The sequence below is a fragment of the Eumetopias jubatus genome, unplaced genomic scaffold (genome assembly GCF_037043125.1).
Source record: "Eumetopias jubatus isolate StellerSeaLion01/CBP00866 unplaced genomic scaffold, mEumJub1_p1.0 scaffold_9, whole genome shotgun sequence".
Classification (NCBI taxonomy): domain Eukaryota; kingdom Metazoa; phylum Chordata; class Mammalia; order Carnivora; family Otariidae; genus Eumetopias; species Eumetopias jubatus.
In genome coordinates, this window is record NW_028274815.1 from 114,938,929 (window position 1) to 114,953,257 (window position 14,329).

The 14,329-nt window shown below is 45.7% G+C and overlaps 1 protein-coding gene across 9 annotated transcripts in view; it reads right to left on the reverse strand.

Moving 5' to 3' along the window:
• Nucleotides 1-2,033, reverse strand: part of COMMD7 (COMM domain containing 7) — a 72,040-nt gene extending 70,007 nt beyond the window's left edge. For 7 of the 9 annotated variants that reach the window (XR_015768999.1, XR_015768998.1, XR_015769000.1 and 4 more), the window contains exon 1: nucleotides 1,870-2,033. Coding sequence is in view for 3 of the 9 variants with exons in the window: in XM_088026748.1 (XP_087882874.1) it covers nucleotides 1,870-1,953 (84 nt within the window). In the remaining 6 variants the exon portion in view is untranslated. The remainder of the gene's footprint in view (nucleotides 1-1,869) is intronic. The other 2 variants (XM_028118745.2, XM_028118744.2) reach the window with 1 other exon arrangement.
• Between the last annotated feature and the right edge of the window lie 12,296 nt (nucleotides 2,034-14,329).

Sequence of the window (14,329 nt, forward strand, 5' to 3'; positions counted from 1 at the left end):
TTTAACTGCTCTGTGATTCAGTTTCCTTAATCTGTAAAATGGGGATAATAGTACCTACCTCCTAGAGTGGTTCTAAGGACTCAAAGGCTTAATAATATACGTAAGAGCACTTAGAATTGCTGTATGATAAACAAACAGTGGCCACTAGCCACATGTGGCTATTAAACACTTGAAAAAGGCTAGTCTAACTGAGATGTACTATAAATGTAAAGTGCACAGCAGAACCTGAAAAATTAGTATCAAAAAGTAAAATATCTCATTGATATTTTCATATGGATTACACGTTGAAATGATAGTATAGTGGATTAAAGAAAACATATTTTGTTTCACTTTTATTAGAGAGAAAAAATTTTTATTTATTAGAGAGAGCACGAGTGGTGTGGGGGAGGGGGGAGAGGCAAAGGGAGAAGGAGACTCCCTGTTGAACAGGGAGCCTGACAAAAGAGGGCTCAATCCCAGGACCCTGAGATCACAACCTGAGTCAAAGGTAGACGCTCAACCAACTGAGCCACCCAGGCACCCCTTTATTTATTTACTTTTTATTTATTTAAAGATTTTATTTATTTATTTGACAGAGAGAGAGAGAGACAGCAAGAAGGGGAACACAAGCAGGGGGGGAGGAAAAGGGAGAAGCAGACTCCCCTGCCAGGGAGCCCAACCCAGGACTCAATCCCAGGACCCCAAGATCATGACCTGAGCCAAAGGCAGACGCTTAACTGAATGAGCCACCCAGGTGCCCTATTTATTAACTTTTTAATGATGTTATTTTCAAGTAATCTCTACACCCAATATGGGGCTTGAACTCACAACCCTGAAATCAAGAGTCGCAGCCAAGCGCCTCTCTTTTTAATTTTTATATGTGACTACTAGAAAATGTAAAGTTAGACTTGTGGCTTGCAATATATTTATTTCTGTTGGACAAAGGGGTTTCAGAGTTATGTCTGGCATTATAATTTGTGTTACTTTATGAGAAAACAGTAAGTTGCGGGGGGGGGGTGCTGAGATAAAGGAGAGGGACCCCACCTCCTGAGAAGTTACAACTCAGTGGGGGAAACAGCTGCACCTTTACAATGGTGATGAGAGGTGTCATTTTAACCCATTTATCTTGGCTGCCTTGGTGCTTTGAAAAGGGCAGCCCAAACAGGACAGGAGCAGGAAGTTGGCTGGCTGGCATTTGCGGCCTGAACAAGCAAAAAACAGCTCTGCCAGCTCCTCTACTACCAGGGGGTGTGTGGGGGGGCGGGGGCGGGTTTCTTTGAGGACTACCAGATATTCCCCTTAACTGGGGGCTAGGGGGTCTCAGCCCTGGTCTCAGCCCCTACAGTCCCCACCCTGGCCTGGCCATTACCCAAACCCGTATGTGACCGCGGATTACCTGCCCCCCCCTCCAGGCTCCCCCTTCCCCCGGACCCCGCCGGATGCCAAGACCCCCCTCAGTTTCCCCCACTGGCCTCTCTACTGAACATCTCAGTCCCTCCCTGGCCCACCAAATTCCACAGCTCGCCAAACTCCATTACCTCAGTTCCCCAAACTCCCTTCAGCCTTATGGAGACGTCCCCCAGTTCCTCTAAGACCCCCACAAATTCTCGTTCCCAGGACTTCCGCCCACCTGTGTCCCCACACTCCCTTCTCCCGAACCCCTCAGCTTGCGCCGTAGGCCTCTTGAGATCCCCGGCCCCCCAAACTCGCCTCAGATCCCCGATTCCCCTTAGCCCGTCCCCGAATCTCCCTATCGCCACACCGCACACCAGAAGCCCCCTGCCTGGTCCCTCCCACTCTCCTCACCCCCAGGCGGCCCTCGGCCCACACCCCTCCCCTCTCTCAGCCCTCGGGACCCACGCTGGCCCGCGCCCCGGCCGCCCGGCCCACCTGCGCGCCCAGCTGGTTCAGCTGCTGCATGTCGCCGCCCACGGCCTCGGGCACGGGGTCCTGCGTGCAGTGCAGCCGGCCCATGGCGTCCGCCCGGCTCCGCAGGGCCCGCCGCCTCCCAGCTTCCTCCCTTGCCGCCGCCGCCCGCCTCGCCGCGCTTCCGCAGCCGCACTTTCGCCACAGCCGCCGCCGCCGCCGCCGCCGCGCTCCTCCCCCAGCCGGCCCCGGGGCGGGGCGCCCTCGCGGAGCCGCGGACACGCGCGGGCCCCGGGGGCGGGGCGGGGCGGGGCGCACTGGCAGCGCTACAGAGCCGCGCGCCGCTGCGACCCCTGGAGAGCCCCAAGGAGCCAAGCTGCCAAACGTGGGATTTCCTAGCGGATCTCCTGGGTGACCCCACAACACAGAGCTTGGCCTGCCTGCGCCCCAGTTTCACTCTCTGTAAAATGAACCTAGGGATGGCTGCTTAACTGAGGTAATCCTCCTAAAATGTTTAGAAGATTAGCCTGACACACAGAAGGTCTTCAATCAGTGGCTAGCTGCTATTAACAGAGGTGTTAATAGCATTCAGCAGATTTCTTGTTGCACGCCTACTATGCCAGGCCAGGGGGATGGAGAAGTGAACAACGCAGGCCCAGTGTCCCTCCTTAGGAGAGCTTACATCAGAGCAGAGCAGTAAGGACTCAAACTTGGGCTTGCATCAGCATCTTCTGGAGGGCTTGGTGTAAGGCGGATGGCTGGGCTCCACCCCCAGAGTATCTGATCCAGAAGGGTCTAGGGTACAGCCTGAGAATTTGCATTTCCAACAAGCTCTTAGGGACCACACTTTGAGAACCTCTGGAGTGGAGTAAACTCACCCCCAGAAGTGCAAGGACTGTGATAGTGGGAGGGAGGGTGGTGCTCAGGTCCATGAAGGGAGATTATTAGGAAGGTGATGATCACTTTAACCTGAAACACTTTAACCCCTATGCTGTCTTTTCCCAAGTACCTCTCACAGCCCTGGGTAACTATTACCTTGATCCCCACTGAACAGATGAGAAAACTGAGAGGTGCTCCCTGGAATCTAGGACGTGATCCCCAAGCCCAAGAACTTCTTCACCTGCCCCCACACACAGCCTTGAGGGTAGGGAGGGGATGCATAGAAATATGGGGTGGGGGACTATGGAAAGGATTGGCTGGCTTTCCCTACCAGGCTTTCTTCTCTACCCTTCACTAAAAATCCCTCTGGAAGGATATGAACAAAATGTCTTCGACCTAGAGGCCATGCGCCTTCCCTTTAGTGATTATTTCATTCATGTACTCATTCAACAGGTAATAAATCAAGTGTCTACTGGAGAGTGGATACCATGACAGGTGCTAGGACACCACAGTGACAGCCGGATGCAGTGCTTGGCCCTGGAGAAGTCGGGGTTTAGTCAGGATAGCAGACACACACGTGTGAAATTATTAACTGATGTCAAGAAGTACAAAGTGCTTTGAAAGTGTATACAGGGCACTTCTCCAAGTCCAAGGTACCTGGAAGAGAGTAAACCTTCAAGTTACTGACAGTGACTGAACTTAGGCCCCCTGACTCACCATCCAGGAATTTTTATTTTAAAATATTTTCAACCTTTTAAAAGAGATCCCTGCTGGGGCATTATATTTATTTATATCTTTAAGTGTTAAATCAACTTTGTTGAGGTATAGCATATACCATGAGATGCACTCCTTTTAAGTGTGTTTCTTTAAATTATTTTTTTATTAACATATAATGTATTATTTATTTCAGGGGTACAGGTCTGTGATTCATCAGTCTTAACACAATTCACAGCACTCACCAGAGTACATACCCTCCCCAATGTCCATCACCCAGCCACCCCATCCCTCCCACCCCCCTCCACTCCAGCAACCCTTAGTTTGTTTCCTGAGATTAAGGGTCTCTTATGGTTTGTCACCCTCTCTGGTTTAGTCTTGTTTCATTTTTCCCTCCCTTCCCCTATGATCCTCTGCCTTGTTTCTCAAATTCCTCATATCAGTGAAATCATATGATACTTGTCTTTCTCTGATTCAGTTATTTCACTTAGCATAATACCCTATAGTTCCATCTACTTCGTTGCAAATGGCAAGATTTCATTTTTCGATGGCTGCATAATATTCCATTGTATATATATATACACCACATTTTCTTTATCCATTCATCTGTTGATGGACATCTAGGCTCTTTCCATAGTTTGGCTATTGTGGACGTTGCTGCTATAAACATTGGGGTGCAGGTGCCCCTTTGGATCACTACATTTGTATCTTTGGGGTAAATACCCAGTAGAGCAATTCCTGGGTCGTAGGGTAGCTCTATTTTCAACTTTTTGAGGAACCTCCATACTGTTTTCCAGAGTGGCTGCGCCAGCTTGCATTCCCACCAACAGTGCAGGAGGCTTCCCCTTTCTCCGCATCCTCGCCAATATCTGTCCTTTCCTGACTCGTTAATTTTAGCCGTTCTGACTGGTGTGAGGTGGTATCTCATTGAGGTTTTGATGTGTTTCTTTAAATTATTTTTTTTAAGATTTTATTTATTTGACAGAGAGAGACACAGCGAGAGAGGGAACACAAGCAGGGGGAGTGGGAGAGGGAGAAGTAGGCTTCCCATGGAACAGGGAGCCCAACGGGGGACTCGATCACAGGACCCCGGGATCATGACCTGAGCCGAAGGCAGACGCTTAAAGATTGAGCCACCCACGCGCCCCTCTTTAAATTATTTTTAACTTAAAAAAAATTCCTTGAGGAAACCAGTGGATTTCCTTCATTTCTGCTCCCACAGTGACTAGTGCTGAAGCACACAATAAATATTTGTGGAATTGAATTAGTCCATGTTACAGAAAAGAGAGAGAAAGAAATTCACTAGAAGCTGCTGTCCAACACTGTAGTAACACAGTGACTATCTTGCCTTCTAGTTTTCTTCTATGTCACAGGTCCTTGGGTTTCTGTGATTTGTTTTGTTTTTACATATTCAGGGCTTTCCTCCTTCCCCAACCTATTTAATCTCTGATAGACAGAGTGTGGTCCTTGAAGGACACGGACACCATCTGGGAATTTGTTAGAAATGCAGACTTGTAGCACCCACCCACCCAGACCTGTTGATTCAGGATCTGCATTTTAACAAGATCTCCAGGTGATTCCTGGGCACATTTAAGTTTGAAGTATAAATAATAACAACCATTTTTAGATGCTCACCATGTGCCAGGCTTTATTTGAAGACCCGAATAGACAACATGTATAATGATAATACTTTGCACCATCTACCTATTGTTGCTCATATTATTTCTATTTTAATGTTTATCACATTGTGTTATTGCTGTCATTAGCACATCTGTCTCCCTCACTTACTAATAGTGTTGTCTTGGGCAAATTACTAAGCCTTTTGTGCCTCCATTTCTTTTTTCATTTGTAAAAATTGAGACAATAATAGAACCTACTTGAAAGGATGAAATGAGACAATGCTCGTAAAACACTTAGCCCAGCAACTGGCCCATGGTAAGTGCTCAATAAATGCTTGTTATTATTATTATTCTAGTTTTTCAATCTTATAGAAAGAATATAGCAATAAGCATCCCTGTACATATTTTTCCCCACATCTGATTATTTGAGTGTCAAGGAATGTTATGTTCAGACTATTTGGGTTCTAAATAGCAAGAGAATAGCCAACTTTCCTAGGTAGGGACCATGACTGATCTCTCAGACAACAACCAGAAATTAGCATTTCACCCTGAATAGGGGTCTGGTGGCAGGTTCATTTCCCTGGATGAGGCACTTAAGAGCAACCCACCCTCCTTCCAACCCAGCACACCTCAACCTTGAGGGCAATCCCAAGTCCTCTAAAAGAAACCTCAAAATCTCAGACAACTCCATTCTTGGCTTCAAGTATAAACGCTATGCAAACATGATTGTAAGACCCTGCATACTATTCTACTGAGCCAGAATATAATGCCCATAACTAATTCCCATGGTTGCCTATTTAGGTCTTTACAGTTTTTCAATTTTATTAAGAACTTGTCAGTTAACGAAAACAATAGGTAAAAAGGTCTTTCCAATGTTTTCCTTCACAGTCCATTCTAGGATGAAGGAAGGAGCAGTGATTATTGTTAATGCGATAACTTTGTCGCAGGAAATGCAGACCTGGGGCCAGGCCTCCTTTCTAGAGAACCCCCGCCCCCAGCAGCTCCCATTTCAGCCTTAATGAGGGACCTTGCTCCCTTCATTCACTTTAAAATGTCCCTGTGGAGGGCAAAAGAGGGCCCCCTCCCCCTCCCCTGCAAGTGAAAGGAGCTCATTAAGAAGTCTTTTCTCAGGCACAAGGATTCCCGCTGGGAATTTCACCAAGGGGCCAAGTTCTTCCCCAGAGAAAGGTTGACTCTTCATGCTCTGAAATGCCAAAAAGCATTTTAAAAAAATTAAATTTTTAATTTTGAGATAATTGTAGATTCATGTACAGTAGTAAGAAATAATACAGAGAGATCCCTCGATATACAGATCTTATCTTGCAAAGTGAGATACTGACATTGATGAGATACTGAGATTGATGTGAGATGCAGAACGTTTCTATCACCCCTGAGGATCTGATGTGTTGCCCAAGGGCATTATAACAGAAGGGATAGATTCCAGATCCCTCCTCCTACCAAACACTGGGGGGAATATACTATGGACATTTTCGTGTTTCCATTTATTATTATCCTCATCATACCTTCAATACTAGCTCCTTTATCATAAAAGCACATAGACAAATGCAAAATTACAGTTGACCTACACTTTTCAAAAACACCTGTGTTATAAAAGTCATCAACAAAGGAAGGCTGGGGAATTGCTCCAGATTAAAAGAAACTAAAATAGACAAGATAACTAATGTAATGTGTGGTCTTGGATGGAGGTAAACAATTACCATAAAATATATTATTGGCACAACAACATGAATATGCTTAACACTACTGAACTGTATGCTTGGAAAATGGTTGAGACGGTAAATATTATGTGGGTCTTATTTTTTTTAACCACAATTTTTAAAAAAGGACATTATTGGAACCATTTTTTTAAAGACTTTAGAGAGAGAAGATTCCCATGACAAGCAGGGAGTCCCCGCATAGGGCTTGATCCCAGGAACTCGGGATCATGGCCTGAGCCAAAGGCAGACGCTCAACCGCCTGAGCCACCCAGGTGCCCCATTATTGGGACAATTGATGAAATCTGAACATGACTGTAAACTAGATAATGATATTGTATCAATGTTCACTTTCCTGAATTTGATCATTGTACTTTGCTAATGTAGGAGAATGTCTTTGTTCTTCAGAATTACATGCTGAAAGTATTTAAGGTAAAGGGGGATAAAATGGTTGAAGAAATAAAAATTGAAGAGGAGATAAATAGCACAAACATGGCAAAGGTTAACAATTATTGACTCTGGGTAGAGTATAATGGGTATTCTTGCAACTCTTTCATAAATTTGAGTTCACTTACAGAATATATTTTAAAGGGGTCGAAAGAAGTTAAATGATCTTTGTTCCCATCCTGTCACAAGGGAAATAAATTTCTATTTTAATATATATTTCAGTACTAACTGTAGAAGTGCTGGGCATTTACATGCATTTTCTTCCTTAATCCTCTCAGTAAGCCCCCCAGGAGGTCTTAACTCTTATCCTTGTTTTTTTGTGGGAGGGGGGATGGGGCTGATAGAGGAAAGGTGCTATTCAAGGTCCCACAGACTGAGTGAGATTGGAACTTCTCAAATGTGCTCTCAGGATCATTTTGGAATGGCCTACACTTCTTTTCTCTGTTATTTTTGCTTCGAACCATGGACACACACACACACACACACACACACACACACACACACACTTACACTATTTAGCATCTTGCCTTTTCACATACACAGATAGCCCTGTATACAGGTATCTTAAGAATGGCGTTACTGGATCTTAGAATGGAATTGCTGGGTTGCCACCTTTCGTTGGGTAGGAGTTGCCAAATTGCCCAAGATTTTAAGTCAACCCTGTGGATATATATTTGTCCATTCATGCAACATGTCTTTACTGAGCATCATGCTGGGTGCTGGGACAGAGCAGTGAACCAGACAAAAACTCCCCTGTTGGAAGACTGTTACTGGCTGAAGAAATGAGCCACTTAAAGTAGGAGGATTAAAAAAAAAAAAAAAAAAAGGTAAATCAGGACCAGGTAGGGTGCAAACTCACCAACGTATGGAGCAGTGGAGAGATTATTGATTGGTTTTCAAATTGGCTCTGAGCTTGCTAGAAGGCGTGGGGAGAGAAGTCAATTCCTCTTCCAGTTTTCTATCCTTGTATCTGCACATTAATGTAAACAGCCCTCTGATGTTGGACTCCTAGGACAATTTCAGTTCTCTTGACTTTTGCATGGGAGGTGGTGAAGAACTTGCTTACCCGTTCAAAAGTCTCCCTTAATCTCAAGATTTTTCTTTGACATAAATTCCAGAAGTGGAATTCCTAGGGTAAAAGTTATACCTTAAGATCCTTGGCCTAAGCTCCAATGGACTTTTAAACTGCCTCCCCTAGAAATTTGTTTTTTGACGGGCCCTTTGGGCAGTTCCTAGTTTTGAGGGTGGGGGTGATAATGCCTCCAACCTTTGGGGAATCTCTCGCCCCTTATTTCAAATTCAAGGTAGGAATCTCTTTGCCTGAGAAAATGAGGCCTCGGATCTCTATTGTCTGTTTTGTTTTTCTCCTCAGGACAATTATAAAATGAATGCCTGGCCTAGCCCTGCTTTAGGACTGCAATGCAAATCGCTGCAGGGTGCTGAGAAGCGACCTGGGTGTAACCTGGGAGGGGCTGCCAGGGGAACTTTCTCTTCTGGACCACTTTTATTATCTGAAAGATGGGAAAGTCCCTTTGGTCCTCCGGGCAGCAGATAGTTATTGACCACCTTCTGTATGCCAGGCCCTGTGCTAGGTGCTGGGGCCACGTGGTGATCTAGAGAAATTACTGCTCTGCCCCCATGCAGCTCACAATTTAATGGGGGAGACACACTGGATTTGAAGAGTCGCTGAAGGACAGTATGTAGCTAGGAAGGGGGGGTGGTGAGCAGGTTCGGTGGCGGCGGGGGGGGAGCGTCTGGTGGGGGTAAGCCAGCTGTGGGTAGACCTGAAAGGTGAATGGAAGTTAAGCAGACTAAGTCGTCCATCTCTGACTGGCCCTGGACATGGGCATCAACATAACAATCAAGGGGAAGCCTGGGGGTCTTGGGCTCATCACCCTACCTTCTCTCACTACTCCCTAGGTCAGCATGACTCAGTAATCACTTTCCAAAGGCCAGCCTGCCGGCAGGGTTATCTACAAGCTATGTATAAGGACTTCCTGAAGCTTGGTGGGAGAGGGCCTGCCCAGAGGAGATAAGGACAGGTCTGGACAGGTCTGTTTATCCCAAAACAAAAGAGGAGGCAGAGTCCAGATCCAGAGCAAATCCAGGAAGTAAAATCCTTCTTTTCCAGTCCCTCAACAACAGTTATTATTACTATATCAGATACTGTGTGAAGCACTTTCCATGGGGCTTTTGTATAACCTTAAGGAAACTTCTGAAGCAGGTACTAGAAGGGCCAGGGAACCTCATGGCAGGTCACTCAGGTGTCAGAAGCCGTGCCCTAAGCCACAGGGCTTCTCTACTGTCAGCCAGGCCACTTTCTGTAACATGTATTTCCTGTACCATTTAACTTTTCACAACAATACAATGAGGAAAAGATTGGGAGCTTTTTTTTTTTTTTAAAGATTTTTATTTATTCATTTGCGGGAGAGACAGAGAGAGAAGAAGCAGGGGGAAAGGCAGAGGGAGAGGGAGAAGCAGACTCCCTGCTTAACAAGGAGCCCGATGCGGGACTCGATCCCAGGACCCTGGGATCATGACCTGAGCCGAAGGCAGACGCTTAACCATCTGAGCCACCCAGGCGCCCTTGGGAGCTTTTTTTAAGGGAAGAATCCAAGCCTTAGATAGAAGAGATCATCGCTAGAGCTAAGTCCCAAGCCCATGTTCCCTGACTCACCAACAAATATTTACTGAGCACCTATTAGGAGCTAGGCCCTAATGTAGGTGCACCGTGAACAAAATATAACTGCAGTCAAAACAGATAGATGATCTGTCCCTCGTGTAACTTACATTCTAGTCAGGTAGGCAGGTGGGAACAAGTAAGTAAATTCATAGCACACTGGATGATGGTGAGGATGGGGAGTGCTGGGAGAGGAGGGTGGGGGCTTGCTCTTTAATAGGCAGGCGAGGGAACACATCTTTAATAAAGTGTTATCTGAGGAAAGATCTGAAGGAAGTGAAGAAATGAGCCATGGAAACGTCTGAGGGGGAGAATTCCAGGTAGAGGGGAAACTGCAGAGGCCCTGAGGTCAGAGTGTGCGTGGTGTGTTCAAGGAAAAGCAGAGGTCACTGGTGAGAACTGAAGACAGTAGAAGGTGGGATTGGGTCAAGGTCATAGGGGCCCTTGTGGGCCATTGGAAAGACTTTGGCTTTTGCCCTGAGTGAGATGGAGAATCATGGGAGATCTTTGAACAAAGACCAGTCTGCTCTGGAAGAGGAGACAGGAGTGGGCAAGGTTGGAAGCGGGGAGCCCAGTAAGTGGGGTTGACGCAAGATTCTAGTGGAGTAAGGATGGTAGCTTGTACAAGGCACTGGCAACAGAAGGGTGGTGAGGGTCAGATTTGGGATCAGAGTTGAAGGAAAAACTTTCAGATGTGCTGACAGATCCTGCGCGAGAGAAGGGAGTGAAAAATGACACCAAAGTTTTTGGCCCCATTCCACACTGTACCATCTTCCCCGTTTGACAGTGTGGGTAGCCAGTGCCCAGACTGGGGAAAATATTTGTACAGTGTCATTCAGTGGGTTGATGGAAGAATGAGATCAGGCTGCTGACGTTCCCTTTACCATCCTACCTCCCTGAGCAGTCAAACCTAAGCTTCCAAAAATACAGGAAGGTCCGCCGGTACTTTATGGTTTGTCTGAAAGTGAGAGAAAGATAGATAATAAGCCAGGGTTTCAAGGGAAGAAACGTTTATTGAGCACTTACTGTGGGGATAAATGTGGTCCCTGCACTCAGGTAGCTCAGAGCCTAAATACATGTGTCCCAGGGAATGAGAAGTTAATTGCTTATTGGAACTCAAAGGAGGAATAGAACTTATCTGGTCAGAAAGAGATACATTCCTTTAGGCACTGGAAAGGAGGTGAGATTTTTGTTTTCCTCCCATTAAATTAAAAGAAGGCAGAAAAAATGTGTATGTGGGGAGTGGGCCCCCCATCCCCCCCATTAAAAAATATAAAGATCTAGAACAGGCAGTCAGTGGTGGAAAAAATTATAACACTAATTATCTTTGTAGTAGTTGGGACAGAGATTGCCTGGAAGGGACAATAGAACTTTCCAGGGTGATGATGATGTTCTATATCTTTTTTTTTTTTTTAAGATTTTATTTATTTATTTGACAGAGAGAGACATAGCGAGAGAGGCAACACAAGCAGGGGGAGCGGGAGAGGGAGAAGCAGGCTTCTGGCCAAGCAGGGACCCCGATGAGGGGCTCGATCCCAGGACCCTGGGATCATGACCTGAGCCTAAGGCAGACGCTTAACGACTGAGCCACCCAGGCGCCCCGATGTTCTATATCTTGATAGGGGTTTGGGTACACGAGGAGCACACACAGTGTGAGTATGTGTGTATGAATGTTCAGTAAATGTACACTTAAGATTTGTTTGTGTCTTTTATGTAAATTTTACCTTGAAGACAAAAAAAGTATAAACAAATATTAAACTCTAGTTAATGAAATGCATGTTGCAATGTTCAGAGGGAAGTGTACTGATGTCTGCAATTTCCTTTGAAATGCTTCAAAAGATAAGATGGATGGATGGATGGATGGATGGATGGATGGATGGATGGACGGAGAGATGTATAAAATGTCAATGGCAAAATCTGGGTAGGAGGTCTAAGGGGGTTCCCCATAAATTCTTTCAACTTGGCTGAATCTTAGAATATTTTCCATAATTAAATGTTGGAAAATTATACAAGTAATAAATAAATTGTTATATAGTCATCTTGGACAACTGAATGGTAACTGTAAAAACCAGAAATGTATATACATATGAGGAGGAATGTAGAGGAATGTTCTTGGTAACCAGGATTGTAATGGGAAAAACCTATAAACCAATGAATGTCCACTAACAGGATCAACTGTGCAATAAATTGCAGCCCGTTCATACCGTGGGATTCTGTGAAGCAGTTACAAAGAATGGCAGAATCATACATGTTGACATGTACATTTTGTTTAAGTGGGTCGACCAAGCAAAGGACTAAATGTTACACACATGAACATAACGTGGCCTCAACCCTACCTCCAGGGCTTTGGGTTTGGCACTGAGAGTGACCTGTGTGGAGGTTTCAAGCAGAGGGTGGTATTGGAGTAGGGGGACTATGCCTCTATCATCTAAGATCCTTTAGGCATCTGCCTGGGTGTAGCAGACAAGAATTTGGGTGGGCACCCTAAAACTTGGGAGGTGGGCAAGAGGTTTCCTGGAGGCCCCAAGGATGGGACCAGAATGGGTGCTGGGGCCTAGACATTTAAGAGGTAAACACGGAAAAAAATAAAGAATAAAAAAAATAGAAGGTAAACACGGCCTAGTTGCTTGTTGCTGTCGCCATCACTACCACCATCCCGGGTGATGTTTCTTCAGGGAGATCTCTAGACTCAAGTTCGTGCCAGTGTGCATGAGGACAAACATGAGGGCATGCGTCATCCCTTTGGACACTCACCAGACCACATCTGGACAGGCAAGGCTGTTCTACCAGATAGCAAGTGGCTGAAGCAAGACTTATTCAAAGAACTTCCAAAAAGTAGAAACCTATCAAGTATGGATGAATACCTCATTGCAGGATCACCACAAAATATGGAGGAGGGGCACCTGGCTGGCTCACAGTCAGAAGAGCGTGTGACTCTTGATCTCAGGTTTAGAGATTACTTAAATAAATAAAAAACTTAAATATATATGGAGGGACATTCAAGAGTAAGGCATGCTGTCTGTTTAAGGCTCAGGATGAGGAAAGCAATCAATAGTTTAGACCTGGGACCCAAGTCAAAAGCCAAAGACAGATCAGACTATTTTGCAGTGGAGGCTCTTCTCACAAGGGCCACCGTGAGGGCAGGAGACAGTAGTGCTGTGTCCTTTTTTTTTTTTTTTAAAGTTTGTTTATGTAATCTCTACACCCAATGGAACTCAAAGTCAAAACTGGAGATCAAGAGTCCTGTGTTCTTCTGACTGAGCTACCCAGGCGCCCCTGGGCTGTGTGTTTTTTTTTTAAGATTTTATTTATTTGTTTGACCCAGAGAGACACAGTGAGAGAGGGAACACAAGCAAGGGGAGTGGGAGAGGGAGAAGCAGGCTTCCTGAGGAGCAGGGAGCCCCATGGAGGGCTTGATCTCAGGACCCTGGGATCAGGACCTGAGCAGAAGGCAGACGCTTAACGACTGAGCCACCCAGGCATCCAGGACTGTGTTTTCTTAACCATGTCTTACACCTTTTAAAAATGATCTCCAGGGCGCCTGGGTGGCTCAGTTGGTTAAGCCTCTGACTCTTAATTTCAGCTCAGGTGATGATCTCAGGATCCTGAGATCTAGCCCTGTGTCCGGCTCCCTGCTCAGCAGGGAGTCTGCTTCTCCCTCTCCCCTGCCCCTCCCCGTGCCCATGCATGTACTCTCTCAAATAAATAAATAAATCTTTAAAAAAAATTATCTCCTTAGGCAATTCAGGGAAAGCAAATTAGGAGTACTATTATCACTATGAATAATGATAATAAATAACTTGAGCATTCATTCACTTGATGTCTGGAGAAATTGGGATAAAATGTTATCTACAGACACAGAGACTATTCCAAATGAACGGAGGGCTTTTTTGCCTTCTACCAGCTACCATTGTGGGAGACACTATGCAAAATGCTTTATTTACATCTGATCACATTACTAACCTGTCTGCTGAAAAGCCTCCAATGACTTCATTTCTTAAGGTTTCATGATCTGGGGGCGCCTGGGTGGCTCAGTTGGTTAAGCGACTGCCTTTGGCTCAGGTCATGATCGTGGAGTCCTGGGATCGAGTCCCACATTGGGCTCCCTGCTCAGCAGGGTGTCTGCTTCTCCCTTGGACCCTCCCCCCTCTCATGCTCTCTCTCTCTATCTCATTCTCTCTCTCAAATAAATAAATAAAAATCTTTAAAAAAAAAAAAAAGCTTTCATGATCTGGCCCCTGCCTTCTTCACCAGATTCTTTCTCTCCCACTGCATGCTCCAGCCACACGGGCCTCCCTTCAGTTCCCTGTGTTCCAGGACCTTAGCAAGTGCTATTCCCACTGCCTAGAACACATTTCCCTCCACCCTGTAGCCTGCATTCCCTCAGAGCTCTTTCTCAGAGATTTCTCAGCCCCATTTCCTCTTACCCT